At 42.8% G+C, this 21421-nt stretch overlaps 1 protein-coding gene across 3 annotated transcripts in view; it reads left to right on the forward strand.

Annotated features, from left to right (window-relative positions):
* The window catches only part of lrrtm4l1 (leucine rich repeat transmembrane neuronal 4 like 1), a 69963-nt gene that overhangs the window by 37831 nt on the left and 10711 nt on the right, over window positions 1-21421 (forward strand). The window contains exon 3 of one of the 3 annotated variants that reach the window (XM_085793895.1): window positions 11723-11857. The exons of the other annotated variants lie outside the window; for them this stretch is intronic. Coding sequence (XP_085650021.1) covers window positions 11723-11857 — 135 coding nt within the window. The remainder of the gene's footprint in view (window positions 1-11722; window positions 11858-21421) is intronic. 3 annotated transcript variants of the gene reach the window in all.

The raw sequence follows: 21421 nt of genomic DNA on the forward strand, positions 1-21421 counted from the left end.
CCCCAAGAACAGAGAAGAAAACAATCTTCATGTGACAAGTAAAAAGTAGTAATTATACACATGGTTAAGTGTAAATACGTCACAATAAAAGCTGCTCCACAATAAACCCTTTCCTTGCGTTTTCACATGCTGATCCAGATACTGAGGCAAGGCTCGTCTACATGCAACTGCATCAGCTATTATACACATTTCCACATCTGCACATGTGGATTAGGTGAAATGCACCGTTCATGTCACAACATGGAAGCTTAATGAGGACACTTGTCTGTAGCTGTCTGTGCCCTGCCACCTGTCAGAGCCGTTACCCGACACACGTCCAACACATGACAGGCTCCAGCCTCCGTCATCAGGACTGAGTCCATCAAAACAGCAAGAGGGATAGACGGTGGTCTTAGTCAGGCTAGCGTCCAGAGACAGTAGCCCAATATGGCCACAGGAGGGCAGTGAATTACAAGACGGACGTTGACAGGGCAGCGTTCTGTCAAATAAAGGATGCCGTACTGCTTAACGTGAGCCTCCATTATTCTACTTGATGTCAATATTTAGCTTTAACTGACCAAGTCGGCCTTGTTTTCCCTGATAGCACATCACTGGTAGCTGCTTATTGAAGGCGGTGTCCGTGGTTGAAAGTAGACAGGCGGTGTTAAGGATAAGGACCATTTCATCTAAATGGAAGTGGCAGCAAACGGAGAGAAAACAGATACAAAAGTTGTGCATTGTGTCAATCAATAGCCTATAGGGAAATTGGCTCTACTCTATCCAAGCACATGGTCTAAAGTGCACAAAGCTTGTGCATTTTGGATGTTTGCAAATCCAATTTTGCAAGTTGCAGCGGGGCATGGGTGCATGGCTCAGGGTTGTATTCAGTCATTTAATTAATCATGGAGGTGCAATATACCAATGAGTGTGCCTTTTCTCTGTCCCTGTGAAAGCCAGGTGCATTTGCACCCTTGTGGATTGCTATTTTGACAGTGTTCTTGCCAGGTAAGAACATTTCTCTGCAGAGGAAGCGGATCTCTGTCAGAGCAGGGACAGGACTCACAAACAGCTGTTTATGGCTTGCAGCTCTCACTCTCTTCATCTCTCTCTCTCCCTCTTATTGACTGTCCCCTGCCCCCATTTTTCCCCATTCCCTGGGGGAAATAGAATTACGGCTGAAAGTTTTATTTACAACCATGAAAAGCAAGTAGGCCAAGAAACCACACACTCTGTCAGTCTATGATCTCCTCTGCACCGTTTCAGTATTAGCTGGGCTTTGCACTCGGACTTATGTGTTGTGTGTGTATGTGTGTGTGTGTGCAATTCATCCACCTGGTGCACATTATAACAGGCCCTTAAGATGACAGTGAAATACTGTCTTCAGACTTGAGGGTGAAAAACAGACAGGCAAATGCATCCAAACAATCACCAGTGTGATGATTACTACTTCTGCTGCAATCATTGCAAACTGAATATATTTGGACGAAACAGACTGAGCAAACAACACGAGGACGTTACCGTATGCTTTTCATTCCATGGACTAAACAATTCATCAAAATATATCCGCAGATCAATCAATTAACCAAAATTATTGTTGCAGCACTGTATCACATCCCATATTTTCATACAGGCTGACGAGCGAAACCCCTCATAGCCATCACATATGTTGCAAATAAGTTGAATTATCTCATATCACCAGAGCAGGTCATAATTGTTTTACTGTGACATATAAAAATCACCTTACAATCACATGCACCGTCACACCTTATTTGGACAATTCTGTAGAGTGATTGGCTAACACATTATATACTGCTACGGATTTTTTTCCACATTATTAGTCTTTCACATGAGCCCCTGATTGAACATAATGATTAATTGAGTTAATTGTGTAATGATTACCCTTTAATTTTCCTTTAATCGGTTCTTGTAAAAAAACCAATGGTGTGGAAACTCTGTAAGAGGTTGCCCTTTACACAACACCACACAGGAGCTTTCCACTTAAAAAGCCCACATGTAGATTAGCTTTTGAGAGCCAGTCTTATGTAAATTGGGAATCTACTGTTAGATTGAAAGACAGTAAAGCACTGAAATGTTGTTACATGAAGATTTGTCAACTAAACACTAATGCAGCTCATTAAGGGGTTACTGTTGTAGTTTAGGTACTGTATTGTGAAATTTAATTCCATTATATCTTTTTATTTATTATGTGTAGCATATTATGACTAAAAAGGTTCTATATTAATACTTTTACATGAATATAAAGAACTTCTGTAACTTTGTGATGTAACTACAAGGCTTCATCAACAACATTAGATCGTTTTTTGGTGCTCAAAACCACACATACTGTATCCTCTAGTCGATCAACACAGTGTTAAACATAACCTTTAATACTCAACCGAAAGGTTGTGACTTGAATTTGGTTAACATCTTCATGGTGTTTCATACCAGGGTGCTTGTAAAGTTCAAGGTATCATGTTCGGGATCATGATATGATTTGCATTTCATTTTCTGTTAAATGTCAAATTAGGCCTGTTATTTAGTATGACACTGTCACTAGTAGTTGCATTGGGGGTGCTAATTGCACTACTGCACCCTCTGGCAAGTGTCAACAGCCACTCCAGTGGGAAAGGGAGGGAAATGAGAAAGAGGCCTCCCGCAGCCATCTGGCAGTTCCTTGGGATCAAGTCCTATTATGTCAGAAAGTCAGAGATGATTTGGAACATATGAACAGGATCTGAATGAAGAACTTTCCACAAAGGATGAGAGACAATAAACATGCCTCGTAGTCTCCACTCGTGTCCAAAGACATTAAACATGGTAAAACACATTTTTGTTACTGGCATTGCTTCAGCATGGCAGGGCCAATCAGAAACTAAGCTTAAAGAATTAATTAGGAGGAACAAAACTGGAAAAATAAAACTTAATTAAACATGCTTATCCTTTTGGCCAGAAAGCTAGAAACTTGACGCCAAGTAGCCTAAAGACCAAACTGTGTGGTGTTTTGTTGGATTAATAAGGAAGCTCAGCCAGAGTCCTGTTTTATTTGAATTTCCATAGCATGTCGACCTGCTAGAGACAGACATCCTCTCATGTATAGCGACAGTGAATTTTAGCCAGAAAAATAAAGAGGGACTGGGAACATTTTTACAAAAGAATTGAACTGAAACACACTTATTTTGTGACAAAAAGGAGGAAAAATGAAATGACTGATACAGTCCAACCCTGATCCTTATCAGAGCATTCAACATCTTTTGATAAGCAGCTCTTTTCATCAAAAGGTCAAAACCATTTCAGATCCAAAAGGCTGAAAAGTGTATGAGTAACTCTTTCCCCCTCTCTCAACAAGTGCCAAAAATATAACTGAATGGGGCAGCGCCGCGATTCCTCCTGTGATTTCATGTAATCTGCACCATTGTATTCAAATGCAAATACCCTGTACACACTGGAGTGGGGGAATTGTTGTTCCAGAGTGGAAGGATTACATGAATGAGATGAGTAGATACATGTTGTTGTCTGGATCTGAAATTGCTGTGTGAATGGGTAGAAATGTGATATTATTGCCCTTTTTAGACCTGATATTAACATGAGTCACTCTGCAGTGATCCAGTCCCAAGTGATCAACTCAGAGTACATCAATCTGTACTTGGATTTAAAATGTGTCTCCAGTGACAACTTGATTGGCTCTCACTCTCACTTTATATGCAAATAAACAGGTATGTGAGGCTGCTGGGTGCACATGTGTGTGTGTGTGTGTGTGTGTGTGTGTGTGTGTGTGTGTGTGTGTGTGAGAGAGAGAGTGTGTGTGTGTGTGTGTGTGTGTGTGTGTGTGTGTGTGTGTGTGTGTGTGTGTGTGTGTGTGTGAGAGAGAGTGAGAGAGAGAGGCGCTGATGACTGGAGTGAATCAGTGCGCTGTGCACAGCTCTACAGAAAAATAAGATGTCAGCCATTTGAAATAGTAAAATATTTTTGGTTTATTCATAATGTTGCTAGTAAGACTAATGAGATGGGATGTGAGTAGAGTAGGAGGTCCATCAATTAGGAAACATTTGGATCCCCACTGCTAACATGTGGCCACATATGGCTCCAAATGTGCAGAGTGATTGTATCTCAGATGTGTCTTTAATGTGTCTCGGGTGCGTTTGCAGCCGTACTTAGGGCTGACCACTTCTGATCGGATCACCCGAGACGGATGTTAATACCAGGAATGAACAAGGACTATGGTCTATTAGGCCAGTCATTACAATGGTCTCTTATCTGAGATAAAACACAGAGGATATTTAATACACTTCTGTTTTCTCTGCTGATGAGATTGCACGTTTCATCAAGGCAGTTCTCGCAGCTCTGCACCAGTCCAGAGGTGGGGAAATGGACCTGAAGCTTTTAAACTGAAAGGAACAATAATGCACTTCAGGCAGTTTAGGCTTTGCTAGCAGTTAACCATAAACTACTACCTAGCATGTTTAGGGGCTGTATTAAAGGGACATTGTGTAGAAAATACTCCCATCTAGCGGTGCGGTTGTATATCGGAACCAACTCAATTGTATTCTTTATGCTGCATTCACGGACGACTGCCGCTGCATGTAACAGGAACATGTAAACAAGTGGTCTGTTGGCATGAGGCAAAATGATACACACATGACATATGTTGTCATGGTGATGTCGTATTGTTTACCTTACCCACGTTTTACAGGCCCTCTCTTGTCGACTAAAATGACATATACTATATCCTATGTATATATGAATGGCAAATTCAAAGCTTACCAGAACACTTAATTACTTATTAATGAAACATGTACTTTGAATGAAATAATAATTTTTTTTTAATAGACAACAAGAGAAGTTACACAATGTGCCTTTAAAAGTAAGTACGCAGGTTTGTTTGTTTGTTTGTTTGTTTGTTTATTAGATCCCCATTAGCTGCTGTACAAGACAGTAGCTAGGTCACAGATTAATGCAAAACTCAGCCAACCAGAAGAGCATCAGACATTGACACAAAATGTCCTGTTCTTGCTCGACGTCCAAAGAACAGCATGAGATGTACTGTAACACAATACAGAGTTGTTTTTTTCCAGGGTTGAAAATCCCACTGATGGTATGAAACTGAAATTATTCAACTGATTCAAAAACCTTGCAGAGAGATGGACAAACAGTCCAACTGTAGATGGTTGGAAAGTGAATTTCATGGAAACACAACGAAAGGGGAATGAAAGAACAACATAGTTCAGTCGCTGACTCAGAGAGCAGCTTTTGATGGCTCAACCATTTGCAAATGGAGTTATTCATATAATAATGACAGGCTAATTCTGCAGACATCACTGTGATAATACAAGAAAAGGAAACATGTGAAAATGCCCAATTAGAGTCCTATAAGTGATGATGAAGATAACTGCCATTATGAGCTTTGACTCAGAGGGGAAATGATTGACTTCATCACAACAACATACCTGTCAGCTCTGCACAGACACAGCTCATCATATCGCATCACATTTCTGTTCACGTGCCAGTTTCCTGGGGCTGAGTATGCCAGTGACTGTAGGAAGACATCGACTGTACTGCTGCACACCATACCTTTGTGTGTTGCAGGATGCATAGGAAGGAAATAAAAACCTGAAGCTCAAAGCACGTGAAGTCCATAGAGAAACAGTTTTCAAGCTTGGTTTCCTGATCAGGTCTAACAGTATGGGGTAAAACAAAATGAGATCTTAAGTCATCCCATATAGTCTACTTGCCAGCCCATAGGGCCCCATTGTGAACCCGGAAATGTTGAGTACCCCAAAGTTTTATGTTAGAAATATATAGTATGGGTCTCCAGTATTCAGAAACTGCCGGATGCTAACTTATATATATTGGGCAATTAGCACAATTGACATAATTAGCATAAATTAGCATAGTTTCCTATATGGGCAATATTTCAGCAAAATTGACTTGGCTGATCTGGGCAATATTGGAGTGGTTTTAGGGGTTATTGATGATGCTGAATCCATTTCTGACATTTTCAAAAATTCAAAATGGCTGTCTAAACCGGTAGTGACCAGATTTAAACCGCCAGTGGGCCGATTTTGATGGATTTCAATCTGGTCCCTTCCGGTTTAGACAGCCATTTTGAATTTTGAAAATGTCAGAAATGGATTCAGCATCATCAATAACCCCTAAAACCACTCCAATATTGCCCAGATCAGCCAAGTCAATTTTGCTGAAATATTGCCCATATAGGAAACTATGCTAATTTATGCTAATTATGTCAATTGTGCTAATTGCCCAATATATATAAGTTAGCATCCGGCAGTTTCTGAATACTGGGGACCCATACTATATATTTCTAACATAAAACTTTGGGGTACTCAACATTTCCGGGTACTCATTTTTGGCAAGTAGACTAATATGAAATTCTGGTGCCAAATATTCTAATTTTATATTATTGCAGAAATTTAATGTGATTACATTTTCTATTCAAGTAGAAATAGCAGAGAGCACCACAATGGCTTTCCAGGCTGAAGGGCCATTGGCTTTGACAGTGGGGAAGGACACTGTTAACAGTGTTGACAACCAGTTCATCAATATTCATTGTGTAGGCATCTGGCTCTGGAAAAGAATAGTTTAACTCTCAGTTCTTACTCCATAGTAATACTTCATTAACTCTGTGCAGCCACACACATTTTACCTAGGTCCATGTGTATACCTTTTATTAGAATATCTTTGCACCTGTGAAACACACTAGGTCTTTGACAAGTCTACAGTTGATTTGCCATTCTAACTGCTCTCATTATTGTAGCTGAGTTCGTAATTAAGTAAGTAAGTAAGTAAGTACTTTATTTATATAGCACCCTTCTCAGTACGAATACACAGAGTGCTTCACAGCGTAGATAAAACCATAATACAGTACATAACAATACGCAATAAAATATAGAAACTACTGTGCATATTACATAGGAACAGCACAGATGAAAACACAGGAGAACATCATGTGGCACTTGACCGACCAGAGGGGGTCAAGCCAAAACAATGTTAAATGAGAGGTGAGTCACATCCCACAACACATAACACCCAAAAGCCCTTTTAAACAAAAGTGTCTTCAGTTGACTCTTGAAACAGTCTGCCGACTGGGCAAATCTTAGCTCCAGTGGGAGCACGTATTGATTATAAGCACATGTACTTTGGGATCAATGGGCTTCATTCACCAATATCTTCTTAAGAACCTTCTTAGATTCTTTCTTAAGTTGTTCTTAAGAGGTTCCTTAAGAAAACCCTACGTCAGATTCATCAACGCGTTCGTAAGCCTCAGAATTGTTGGCAGCTGTGTTCCTACTTGATGAATGCCATCTCCTCGTAAGTTGAGGGCGTGTGCCAGGTGAGTCTAATTAACATATGATTAGCATAGGTAACCACCCCATCAATGCCCGTAAAAGGGCATGAGACTGCAGGGCCGTGTGCACACAGCACCCACAGGCACTGAGCAGAGAAGGTGAAGTGAGAAAGAAAGTTGAAATGCGCAAATGAAAATCTGGGAGGGAGCACCAGACTCCAAACATAAAAAGAACTTAAATAGTGAAGTGGCGCTACTGCGGCAGGAATTAAACAAAGAAACAAACAAAAGGCTTATATTTAGTTTATATTTTATATTTATATTTAGTAGCGTCAGCCGTGGATGCAGCTCTTCGGTTGTTATCAGAGAGACCACACTCTCACGTGTGCCATCATAAATATCATCATATTATCACATATGAAAAAAAAACAGTTGTGTGTAGTGTGAACACTTACAGTAAGTGCACTGTTGCAGCCCGCAATTAGGAAAAAAAAATCATATCAGCAGCTGTATGCCCCCCCCCCCCCCCCAAAAAAAAAAGAGAAAAAAAAACTGATATGAATTAAGTGTCTATAATGTTTTTTAAGAGACTGCAATGATTTGTCAATTATTATTATTAATATATATGATTATTAAAAACATCATAAAAGATAAGAAGATAATTCTTATTCAAATCATATAATATCATACAACTGCAGAACAAAAGAAAACGCTATAATCGGTTATTTTTGCAGAAGTCTCAACACCTAAAAGTGCGTAAGTACGTTGTTACTACTGTTCGTAGATTTTGTTCTTAGTTAAGAACAAATTCTGGATAAGAAAACATTCATGAATGCCACAATCTTCGTAAAAACTTCGTAAGTAGGACGGTTCGTGAATGAGGCCCACTGTTTTTAGATTAGTGACATCAAAATGCTAGGACATGTGTAATTACCTCTGTGAATTTAACCCCCTCAAGTCTCAGCCCAAGCTAATTCCAGTTTGATTTTATACTAAATTTTACAACTTCTTACTAAACACAAAGGTGTAAAATAATGGCTCTGTAATGTGAGTGTTGCTCACAGTGGGTAGGCCAGTGATTTGTGCAGCAGCCATCAGCGCTTGAGTGTTTGTGTGAGTGACTGAGTTGGAGGTGCGTTGTAGAGTGCTGTAGTCTTTTCAGAGCAATATGAATGCAGTTCATTTATAATCTACCAGTGAGACAAATACTTCATCATCTTCATATGCTCTCATTCATTTTTAAATGTCTACTCAGACCAACAGCTCTATTCAGTTTATTATCACATACAACAAAGCAATGCATCAATCTTCCAATTTGAGAAACTGAAACCCGTAAATGTTCGGCATTTTGTCTGAAAATAAAACTCAAGCAATTATTCAATTCTCAAACTAATTGTTGTTTATTTTCCTTCCAAATTGAGTAATTGTTGTCTACTTAACATTACTGATTACCCTTGGTTACCTAATTTTACACATTATGTCATTTGGAAGTGGCTGCAGCAAAGATAATAATAAAGCAAGTGGCCTTTTGTATTAATGAATAATGAATCCAGTGTTTGTAGCTGCCAGATGCTCAAAGAGTTTTAAAAAATGTTAAAGTGAACAGGAATCCGCTCCACCTTCTTGGTAATACAGTCTCATGGTCACCATAGAGACATAAAATCTTCAACGCAAGGGGGGGTGATAAATATACCTACAGATATCACACAGCTACACTAACGGAAATGCTTTTTGACGTACATTCAGTTTTCATTTCACCACAATCATGTCGAATCACCATTAAAAGAGCACGCTCACATATACCCAAGATTGGTGATATTTATAGTGTTTCATTTTAAAGGTGGCCTCTAACTGCCTCGGATTTCTTTAAAGTGTCCCTTTTGTGAATGGTTTGCTTCACCTACAGCCAGCTGTAACACTGCCATCAGAGAGCTTTCAATGTACACTATCCTCAACAGCTCTGCGTGGTCAGAATCAGTTACAGAGTTTGCTGTATATGTACACTAAAATCCAGCAGCCCAACATTACAGATCTACAACAGCGGGCTTGATTTGAATCGACTGGTTTCTATTTTTTACCTTTAGTAAAATAAGATTGTGTCGATATCTGTCCAAACAGAATGTAATGAATCATCTGAAGAGGTTTTTATCATGATTATTACAATATGAAGGAGTCCATTTTAATTTACATCTTTCCCTCCTAGCGAGGCCAACAATGCCCTTCTGCAGCCAAAATACTGTCCAGTAGAAATAATGGAATAATAAAAGTGTTTACAACTATTCTATCATACTTAATCATATTAGAATGCATTGTATTGCATGGACGCAGGCCTGAATTGATTTGCACTGAGTCACCAAGTACAGATTTTGATTTGTATAAAAGATGTTTACTCAGGCGGTATTAGAAGTACAGACACAGTGACATTTTCTAACATGGCTGGGTGCAAATGTGTTTGACTGACACGCTGCAGCACAGTTTTGCTCCACATTACATGAAATCAAAGACCAGAGCCGTGGTTCCCTCGTGTGGCTTTTGTAATTAGTTATTCATGCTTATAAAATGTTGATTAATTGAACTGTCCCTTACCACAGAAATAACACACAATACGAATATAGGGCAACTTTTTCTTCCCTCAATTAGTTATTATTGGGTTATTTCATACAGCAAGTCGTTACAGTCCGTCTAAAACCTATTCATTTCATTTCTTGTGGAAAAATAAAAGTCAATAACAGTAAATGAGGGAAAAATGACTTCAACTATGTGACACATTTGCAGCCAAGAGAAAAAAAAAGACAGCATATTGATGCTTTTTACCTCTTATTTAGTTATGACCCACAATTCCCAACTACAAGTAAGACGGCCTTGAGGATGCAAAGACAAAAGTACAGAAACCCAGCTGTAGAACCAGGTGTTGGTTCAGAGTAGAGCTGAGGGGGATGTCCTGAGCCGAGAGAAGAGGATCTGTGGGGAAAGTAGACATGACCAAAGCAGAAACCCATTTGCAGCGGGGTAGCGAAGTGCCCGCGTTACACTAGAGCACTCACAAAGCAGGGCTGATGTGATGTATGCAAAGAGAAGAAGGAACGTTGTGATCCGACAGAGGCTTGGCTGTCGTACGTCTGGATGCATAAATGCATAGTGAGCATTGTTGAAAGTCAGGGAGTCTCATTTCTCTTTGTATCCCAATTAGAGGATTTATTTTTTTAATCAAAATCAAGCACCTTGGTTTACAATCCACTGGATTAGCTAAAGACATAGGTTCAAATCCACCTTATTAATTACTCTATCCACCTCTGAATTCAAGGATTCAAAGGTTTAGTCGTCGCATGAGGAGGCAAATGCATTAGTGCATTTAAAAGACCAGAAAAAGACTTAGAATAAAGGAGATATAAAGGAGGAACCTATTGTGTAAAAAAAATGTTACAAATGCCACAAAAATGTTACATTTACACCTCCCAAACTCAAGGAGATCATACTATAAAACTTGTGATTCATTTGCTGTTGAAACTTTGAGGACAAAGCGCTTGACAAGGCTCAACTGAGGCCATTCAGAGGTCTGAGTTCATCCACATGGTCTGACGAAGGGACATTTCACTGTCTTTGTGTGTTGCACCGGCGGTCACAGAGGTATTTACCTTGAAATAAAGGCTGGAACCATCTGTTGCTGAGGACCATTCATAATCCTACCAACTGTTGCTATCCTCCTTCCGGTGTAGGTCCTACAGAGTGGCGATCACATTGCCTCTCTATCTCTCTGTATAAGGCTCTATAGTAGTTTCCAGACCATTTACTGAGGCTTCCTTTTAAGGGATGTTTTCCACAGTGTCATATAGACACACGGTGGGTCGTGGCAGGTGAAGGAAACACTGATATTGTTTATTGCTGGTGAGTCACACACATCTCATTGTTGCTTCTGCCTTCGCCTCCATTGTTTGTCTTCTCTCTGCTTTTTGATTTAGTTTTCTGCTTCTGTCCTTCAGTTTATATAAATACAATCTACCATAACTCTAGATCCTGCTCTCAGCCGTGCACTCGATAATCCACCATTGCATTCAGCTCAGTGGAAAGTAGTCAAAAGGCCTGCTTGACAAGCCATTAAATGTTGCTAGATGATGTGATACGCTAATTAGCTAATTACTGATTTCCTAATCAGCGTATTCATGGCGTCATTGTCATATTTGCTTTCTGCTTAGCATCACCCGGTTTCAGCCCTTTATGTTTGCTTCTCTTCTATCTGTGCTCATAAATACAGCACATTTAATACAGCTCAATTCCCAATAATTGTTGTCAGACAACAGAACAGGTATGAAGTAGACACCGGCACACAGCCTATTCAGATAAGATGCAGTCACTTTCGAGCCATTTCCAAGCTGCTGCTGCTGCTGCAAATCCTGATTTTATAACGGCCAGAATGTCTGTCTCATTTTGTCTCTCATACAGAGCACAGCCTACGTCTGGGTTACAAACTGCTGCTCCTCCTCTCTGCCACTCACTGAACAGAGCGGACACAGAGAGAGGTGTGCCTCTCGCTCGCGGGGCAGCACTGGCGACTCTCTTCAACGGAAAGTAGCTAAGGTTTGTTGTTCAAGATATGTGGCCTGGTGCTTCAAATATTTATTTATTTTTAAAAGCTGTTGAAAGAGCCTGAAAAGACAAACTGCTGTGAAGCTGTTAATAACGCCCCATAGGAAGTGTTTGCGGCACATTATTTTCAAATGGCAACGACCGGGAACGGTAAAAGTCCAACACTTGGTTGACTAATGGTGTGACCACCAATGGGAACATTTAGGGTGCATTCAGGAACCAAAACAGTTTGAAAAATGCATCTGTTTGCTTGTTGTTTTTTTGTTGAATTGGCTACTAATCAAGAATGGTAGCCAGATGGCACAGAAGTAAAGGTATTGAAAAAATAGAAAAAGCACACACATCCCTAACTGTGCGTTCACACCAAAAGCATCAGTAGCGTCAGCAGCATGGTCAGCAGACGCTCTCAACGTTCTGTTCACTGGCATCTCACCGGCTGCCAGCTCCAGCAGCCGGCAGCCAAAGGGGCGGGACTTTCAAGCAGCGCGGAAGATGTGTCCATTCAGGCACTCTCAATTTCTCCCACTGTGAGACTCCCAGTCTGCAACTGGCGACGCTCCTCATTTGCATAAAGTTGAACTTCTCTAAACTTCTAATTTGACGCTCTCGACACCCGTCGACGCCAGTCTCCATTGAAAATGAATGAATTCTGGCCGCCGCGACGCTCCTGATGCTTTTGGTGTGAAAGCGCTGTAAGTCTAAACGCTGGGTGCCGGACAACACAAGTAAATGATAAGAAAAAGGAAAGTCTGCACTCCAACAACAGCTCCAGAGCTATAATAATAATAGAAACCCTTCCTCAGACAGAATTTAAGGTAACCATGTTAAAATAAAAGTCAATTGGATATTGTGAACATTTTACAAGTGTATTCATTGAGTGGAAATGTATGTAATTTTTAGTAACTCAGGACTTTGGTCCGTCCAGCCAGATATAAATGGAGGGTTCAGACCGTGGTGAAGATGATTCAGTAGCATCTACCGAGTCATCTTGACTTATTCATTTAGCTGGCGGCCACGTTCCGTGTTTACTTCCACATAGACTCAGTGACAGGCATCCGAAACACTTCATGTATAAACCTTGTTTACTTGGAAAGCTTTACAATGGACCTGCAGCATAACTACATTATTTTGCAAGAGTCCTAGTCTCCCCCAGATATACAGCGGTGGTGGCCAGTGCAAAGTTAACATGATCTACAGGGTCAGAACAGCCACAACTGTAGATCTGTGCCCTGTAGAAATATAATAATGGGGTTGCGGCTGTTCCTTACCATATGCTGGCCTCTGATTTTCAGTTTCTGAACTCGTTTACTAAATAACATGTGTGTAATTTAACCAGTGTCATACAAGTTTGGGGGTCAGCTGTAGGGGGGGCAGTGTAGTAAATACTGTATGTGTCTGAACCTCTGAGGCTATATAAGTAAAGTCCAGGGAGAGTTCACTAGTTCAAGACTGAGAGAAAGAGGGAATGCATAATTGAAAAGAGGTGGAAAAAGAGGGAGTGAGAGGTGGAAGAGAGAGACACTTACAGTATGTGATGCATATCTCGGATGGACTGATTCTCTCCGTGTCACGTTGTGTGATGTGACTCCGTCTTTTATTTCTATGATTTCAAAGCAGACGATCACTTAAACTCTGATGAATCCTATTTCAAGACTTAGAAAAAACAAACAAACTGTAATCTGAGTGCAATTGTCAAGCTGATATCAACCCACTGATGTTTAGCTAGGCTGCATGTTGCCTAGCAACGCAGCAGCAGAAATTTGAAGGCACAGGAACTTTTGTTTTGATGATACTTTATAACAAAAGAAGCATTATTAAATATTACTTCTCCACCTACGAAACACTTGGTCATAGAAATGTCATCATTTGATGAGATGGTTGATGAGTGTGTGGCTGCATACTGCTGTTAGAACATGAGTAATGGATGACACTGTGATCATGTGCTCCATTACCCCAGCTGGATGTGGTATTATCCCTTAAATGATACATGTGTCCTAACAAGGGTAAAAAAAAAAAAAAATCTTGCCTCCCTCCCTCATTTATTTATGTTTTGTTTTTTATGTTCCACACATGTGAAATGGAATTTATTGCGCAGCACATGATATATACAGAGAGAGACAGGGAGGGTGTGTGGAGACCCTGCTGTTCTTAATGTGGCCATCCATCACTTGCATAAATCACAATCATCATAAATCATAACCCTCAAGCACAGATAAGCATGCATGTGCATGCAGTTACATAAAAATGCTCACACACGCCGAGGCATTTCATTAGGGACTTGCTCAGAACATTCCTAACCACAGCTTGGTGGATCGGATTTCCTTTGGGATATTTTTGAGCTCTACCTTTAGACCATAGTGTGCATCTCATGCGTAATGCATACATGCACAGAATCGCTCTCTGTTTGACTTCAAATGATGTTCTCTCAGAGCAGAATAGTCTCGCAAGCCCGTTTAGATGTAGGTCAGTATAGCCTCGCTTCTAATGAAGTGCATTTTGTGTGGTGAGAGGAGAGGATAGTGTAGGAGGGTAAACACGCTTAGGCTCAGTTAAACATTAACTGCAGAGACAAAACACACTAACATCTTCAAATTAGCATGAAAAAATATGAACTCATTTGAGGTGACAAAAAAAAGGCATGAATTTGAAGGTAGAGTTTCCCACGGCTCAGTGGGGGCGGCTTCTCCTGCTCGCTGCTGTGACAAATTTAGTCATCTGATGATGTCATTTACTTTCATATGCATATCAATCTGGATGTGACAGAGTTAAATGGTAGTGACTGGTGTTCAGCTTCTGTTTGATTACAAGCAGGCTTTAATGATATAGTACGGTACAGTATAGTTGGCATTCAACACATTTCTGTCACTGCAAAGTTTGCATTTTCTCTCAACGTCATGGAGCTTGGCTGAAGGCAAACCAGGAATGATATATAAGACGGCTATTCACTCTCTGCACAAGGCCACATACTTTCTGATCACAAAGACATGTAAGAAATTAAATGACATGGAGATCAAGAACTGTCACCTCAACCATATCAATGCAGGAACAGTATTTGAGTGTCAAACTCACTGAAAACTGAATTAACACATTAGGTGTTATATGAGGCAGCAAGTAAACAAGCAAATTACCCACATTTATCATCTCTGTGCAGAGGAAGTTTGAAAAGTCTGAGACTGAATATTTTGGAGCGGCTCTTCTCATGAATAGATCAGTAGGTACAGTCTGCACCTAGCGAGAGAGATAGAGATAGACAGATAGCACTAATATTAATCTGCATACACATATTTATGGGATGCACAAAATAATTATAGCAACTCTATCCACAATACTGTATATTGATCTCTACCTTGTTCCCATGCATGTATTGCATTAATAATGTATGTCTTTAGTTATGAAAACAAATTGAGAAGCCTTTAATGAAAAGCTTCCTGTCACACCATTATTAATCATACATTTCCATTCAACACCGTCTTGTTATCAAGCAGAGGATAGCAATTATTTTTATGTTCTGTTCTAATTGCTTTTATAGGTGAGGTTTAAATATACTGTAAGCCCATAGTGGGTTTCTACCTCACCCGCACATGTCTTTTTTCAAAAAAAAAAAAAAAAGTAACTTTATTGTTGCTTTTATAATCGTGCAAATAAAAATAATATATATAAATAAAATACTTTCACTTTCACTTTTCAGCTGAACACCTGATTTTACAGAGAATTTCTTTGTTTTCTTATAATACAGGCAAGTCTATTTTGATGCAAAGGACGCATTCTGTCTATCGATCGCACAGCATCGACACACTAGGGCTGACCCCAAAAAATCGAAGCTTCAAAGCTTTGTTCGTTGCCATGGTAATCGATCATGAAGTCCGTGATTGATTTTTTTTTTCTTTTTTTCCCCCCTTTTTGAGACCGGGTCTCATCGCAATTGTTATTAGGCTACATTGGAATGAGTAGGCTACTTGGCATCCTGGAAACCTGCCTGATTTTGGAGACATGCCATTGTTTGCCATACATCCATTATGTTCGCTACGCTTTATGTTCGAAATAAAATTCATTCATTCATTCATTCATTCATGTAGACATCTTTGTCATGTTTTTACATTCTTCCACCAGCCACTGACACATCAAACAAAAAATAAATCAATGCTTTAACTAGGAAATTTTAAATCGAAAGCAACTGGACTTGGTTATTTGTCTAGGAAGACGTTTCACCTGGTCAGATGCTACATGAACTGATGAAGCCTCTTGGATGAGAGGTGAAACGTCTTCCTAGACAAATAACCAAGTCCAGTTGCTTTTGATTTAAAATTCCTTTGAGATACTATGAGAATATGCATGGGCTTTAACTAGGAAATATAACTTGCTCATGATTAATCATGTGTTTGTGTGTGTGTGAGAGAGAGAGAGAGAGTGTGAGAGAGAGAGAGAGAGAGAGAGAGAGTGTGAGTGTGTGTGTGTGAGAGAGAGAGAGCGCTTAGGAGAAAGTATCTATGTTGCAGAGATCAAGAGCTTATACAAGCATCAGCACCCAGGAAGGCTTTCCTTTTATGTGTGTTGTTTTCCTTTAAGCAGAAATAAACCCAGTGCTCTAATCTGTCCTTTGTCTGTATCGTACGCAGCGATTAGAGTTTGATCCATGTCAGTCATGATCTCATTTGACGGGGTTGTGTGGATGTAACACAGAGGCTTGCAAATACACCCTCCTACGTGCGTGGGCCATACACACATACATGAACACAGCTGCACTCATATACACAGACCTTGTTATGTGAATAATTTCCAACAACCCAAGTGGGGGTGCAGACGCCATTCCACTGGTCTCATTAAGTTTCACTTTTCAGAAAGAGACAATCAACTTGACACATCCAGCCTAGTTCCTATTGTCTGTCTCTTTTCCCGGTCTTTAGGGAAATGAGGGAACACGCAACTTCACACAGAGAGGGTGGGGAGGTAGAACAGGGTAATTGGAGCCCTGAGAGGAGTAAGAGGCTTCTGATCCCTCTGAGAGTGGCTGGCATATGTCTGTGTTACTTCCAGCTGTCCTGACTGAAGGCAAACTAATTACATCATGTTTGTATCCCGCTAATTAGTGTCCTAATTAAAAACACATAAAGGCATTGGAGGGGGGTGGATGATAGTAGAGACTGCTCTGGACATCTAACCTGTGTTCTTGAAAAGACCGGGGCTTTGTCTTAGAAGTAGTTTTCCTTTAGAATACGTACAAAGAAGGGGAGCGGCATTTATATCTGTTTGCCTTTCAATTAAGGTAGTTAGTGTTGTTTGCGATGATATCAAAGCAGGGAAAGTATAGACTCACATGTGTCATTCTATAAAGTTCAGTTTTCAGTTCCCAGAGTCTCACAAAGTGGGTTCTCATGCACGAGGCATGTACTGTAGGCTACAGGGAGAGCTGGCCAGCTCGATGGGAGGACTGGGTGGTAGACTGGTCCATGGGAAGGGAGGGCAGGCCGGTCTAACAGCAGGGGAAAGGGCGGGAGGGGGGGGTGCAGGCGGCGGCTGGTGCAGAGAGATGGAGCTCCGGAGTCATGTGTTGGGCTCTTATAAAATAACGAGGGAAGAGGGATGAAAACACAGCACACTGTGTTGTCCTCACTCCTGTGTAAAGGCCCCCACACACCGCCCCGACGCAAACCGACGGCCGACGACTACATCGCCTCTCATCGGACACAGTCGACAGAAAGGAAGCAGTGAAACACACCACCTCGACTACTGCCGAGTCGACTACACAGCAGCCTGTACGTTCTGCACCAGATGCAGTAAGTCTCCCTAACAGCGGGTGGCGCTAGTCTCGTGCCAGTAATCCGAAACATGAAAAGGAAATGCCGTAACGGAGAAACCATAGAAGAGACCACAACATTAGCTTGTTATTAGTTTTGAGAAGACGTTTTGAAAAACAAAACTTGGCAGCAAAATGATCGCTCCGGCTGAGCTGATGGTCGCGTTGTCTGCTCTCTGGCTCGTTCTTTCCTGAGGAGGGAAAAAGTACGGAGTGACCACACAGTTTGTTTAATATCGTCACTTCTGTCCCTCCCACGCCCCTCCCACGCCCCTCGAACCGGGGCCGCCTGCGGTGAGGACTGTAGCCTCTACATGGGGCGGCCGCTCTACCCACTGCGCCACGCACCGCCCCGAAAACTCACAGTCTTTCAATGAACACCAATGATAAAATAATAATTATGTCACTATATTTATAGTGTTTTCTGTCTGGTAATTACTTAGGGAAGAGGGATGAAAGCACAGAACACTCTTGTCCTCATCCGTGCATAGGCTGTGTCACTAATTTGTATTACCCAAAACTTTATCAGCATAATTAGAATTAAACGAATTCATGCGCTTTGAAAATACAACACACAAAATATATTTTGACTGTCAAACGAATTGATTCTTAAGAACTACAAATGCACACAGCCTGTGTTCATAAACCAAGGCTTGAAATGAGCCATCCAGACTTCTGTGACTTTATGATGTCACAACAGAGCTGTTACCGAGCTCAGACATAAACTCAGCCCTGCCCGTTTACCTGAAAACTGCTATGTGCTATTAGATTACAATTATATCAAGATGGTTCATGGTTCTTAAAACCACAAACACATTTTTATGGATCAACACTTCAAACATACAGTAAGACAGGGAAAGTGTAAAATATGGGACCTTTAAACAATAACGAAGGTTACGATATTGTAACCCTAGTTATATTAACACAGGCGGAGCCCTCTACTGGACTCTATGGGTATATCTCTCCTCCAATCGCGTACGCGCGATGGCCCACTGAAATTTGCATGTACGTAGCCGGCCAGTATGGCGTGCCTACCTTTCCCGCCCTTTAGCGGGCTATATAAGCAGATGCACCGCCAGCTGCCCTCATTCCACCAAACTTCAGCGTAAGGCGAAAGAGCGGCAGGGCCCTAAGTAGAGGGCTCCGCCTGTGTTAATATAACTAGGGTTACAATATCGTAACCTTCGTTATATCTCACACAGGCTTCGCCCTCTACTGGACTCTATGGGTACAGTAGGCGAAGCCCTGATTTATGTACTCCCTGCCGCGGGAGAGGCTCCGCCCACTGACCACACCAGCTACCGGTTAGGTACCAAGACCCAGTCACCACTTTATTAATCTTAACCACCGTATGGAGTGATAACGGGTCCAACTTCATCCCAGTTAGCAGCACCTGACTAGGCTGGGTGAAGTTGTGGTCTAACCTCGCAGGGGTCTCAACCCTAGACCTCCTGCGCACCTCATTGACAGTGTCCTAGCAGAGCACAGTCCAATGCAGGTGCATGACACCCTGTGGGGATCAAGTATTTAAAACACTTGACACATCCTTCCTCTCACATGTCCTGTGACCCTACAGTGAGCACAGACCTGGAGAAGAAGCCTGATACATCCAAGAGATAGAACCTTATGAACGGGCAGGGTGAAGACCACGATGCCGCCGTACATATGTCCTCAACACTCGCACCACTGAACAGGGCCGTAGACGTCGCCACACTTCTTGTGGAGTGCGCCCGGACCACAGTGGGCGGTTCTCGACCCGCTTGACTGTAGGCTGAGAGGATGCATTCACACAGCCACCTCGCCAAGCGTTTCTTGGACAGGGCTCTGCCAGCCGTCCCGTCACCATAACACACTGGTCTGTGTTCCTGACAGTGGCTGTTAGGTCGACATAGTATGTCAACGCACACACAGGGCATAGGAGATGCAGTTTCGCCTCCCTCGAATCCTCATGAGGGGAAGGGTGAAAAGCCTCCAACTGGATGATTCTGGACCGAAATGAGCTCCTTATGTTCTTAGGAAGAAAGGAGGGGTTCGGTTTAAGGATGGCACCACTGCGGTCCCCGCGAAGGAGTAAACAACTCGGGTGGACTGACAGGGCACACAATTCACTCACTCTCTTGGCTGACATCAGAGCAAGAAGCAACGCTGTCTTGAACGACAACACCTTTAAGGAGGAGCGTTCCAAAGGCTCATAGGGGTCCCTTGTGAGGGCCTCGAGTACCAGTGGCAATTCCCACTGTGGTACAGAAGTGCGTGCCACTGGTCGTAGCCTTCTGACCCCCTGCAGGAACCGTTTTACCAGAGGGTGGGCGAAGACTGGACCTCCGCCCAACCCTTCATGGCATGATGAGATGGCTGCAGCGTAAATCTTAACAGTCGCGTGAGACAGCCCTCTATCAACCAAAAGCTGTAGAAAGGAAAGAGTGTCCCCCACTGAACATGTCAGTGGGTCCACTTCCCTCTCTTCGCACCAATGCTGGAAACCCAACCACTTAGCCCTGTAACAGGCAATGGTGGATCCAGCCCTAGCCGCTTGGATGGTTTTCACCACCTGCGCAGTCAGCCCAGCCCGCATTAGCCTGTCCCTTTCAGGGGCCAGGCTTGAAGCGGTTGGCCCAGGATCGGCAGCGCCTGTATCGCGCCTGCCTCCTGTGACAGTGCCCCCCGGATTTGAGGAATGGGCCATGGTGGGGCCGCCATCATTGTGGTCAGCTCCGCGTACCACGGAGCCGACCGCCGGTCGGGAGCCACCAGAATGACCCTCAGCCGCTCCACTCTCACTCTCTCCAGTAGCTGGGGGATGAGACGGAGGGGGGGGAAGGCATAAAGTAGCCCTCTTGGCAATGGAGCGTGTGCAAACGCGTCCACCCCCAAGGGTGGATGGTCTTGCAGGCTCAGGGAGAACCAATGGGGGCAGTGGGTGTTCGACCTGTTGGCAAACAGGTCCACCGTTGCCCTCCCGAATCGTGTCCAGATCTGCTGTACCACTTCTGGTTGCAGTCTCCACTCGTCTTCCAGGGGCCGCCCCTTGACATGAGGTCGGCCCCCCTGTTCTCGATTCCTGGAACGTGGAGGGCTCTCAGAGATTGTAGGTGCTCTGAAGCCCATGACCACAGGTTCTCTGCCATCGCTAACAGGGCAGCGGAATGTACACCGCCCTGTCTGTTGATGTAAGCGACTGTGGTGCGATTGTCGGTCCTCGCCAACACGTGTCTCCCCCTTAACAGGTGACTGAAGTGTTGGAGAACCAGGAACACTGCCTGTAACTCGAGGAGGTTGATGTGGCGGTCCTCCCCCGGAGGCCACACACCACCTATTGCTCTCCCCAGGCAGGTGCCTCCCCACCCCATCAGGGAGGCGTCCGTGAACACCGACGTGTACGAGGACACTCGTCCTAGTGGTGTCCCGGTCAACAAATGTCGTGGGGACCTCCAGTACTGCAGGTTGCCCCGCACTGTTGGAGGGACCGTCAGCAGCCGAAGCTTCTGCCTCTTGAGGTCTAAGCGTAGGCTGGTGAACCATCTCTGCAGGCGACGCATGTGCAGCAGTCCTAGTGGAACCACCGGGTGAGCGGCTGCCATGTGCCCCAGTGCTTGCGTGACGGTCAAGGCTGTGACACGTGGACCCTGTTGCAGCTTGAGAACCTCCTGCTGTAGGGCTGTCCGTCTGGACTCCGACAGAGTGGCTCTCAGGCTGACAGAGTCGAGCACAATCCCCAAGTATTCGACCCGCTGGTTTGGTTGGGGGTTGCTCTTCTTCCA

This window comes from Trachurus japonicus, chromosome 12, assembly GCF_045865225.1.
Source record: "Trachurus japonicus isolate A0001 chromosome 12, Traja_1.0".
NCBI classification, from domain to species: domain Eukaryota; kingdom Metazoa; phylum Chordata; class Actinopteri; order Carangiformes; family Carangidae; genus Trachurus; species Trachurus japonicus.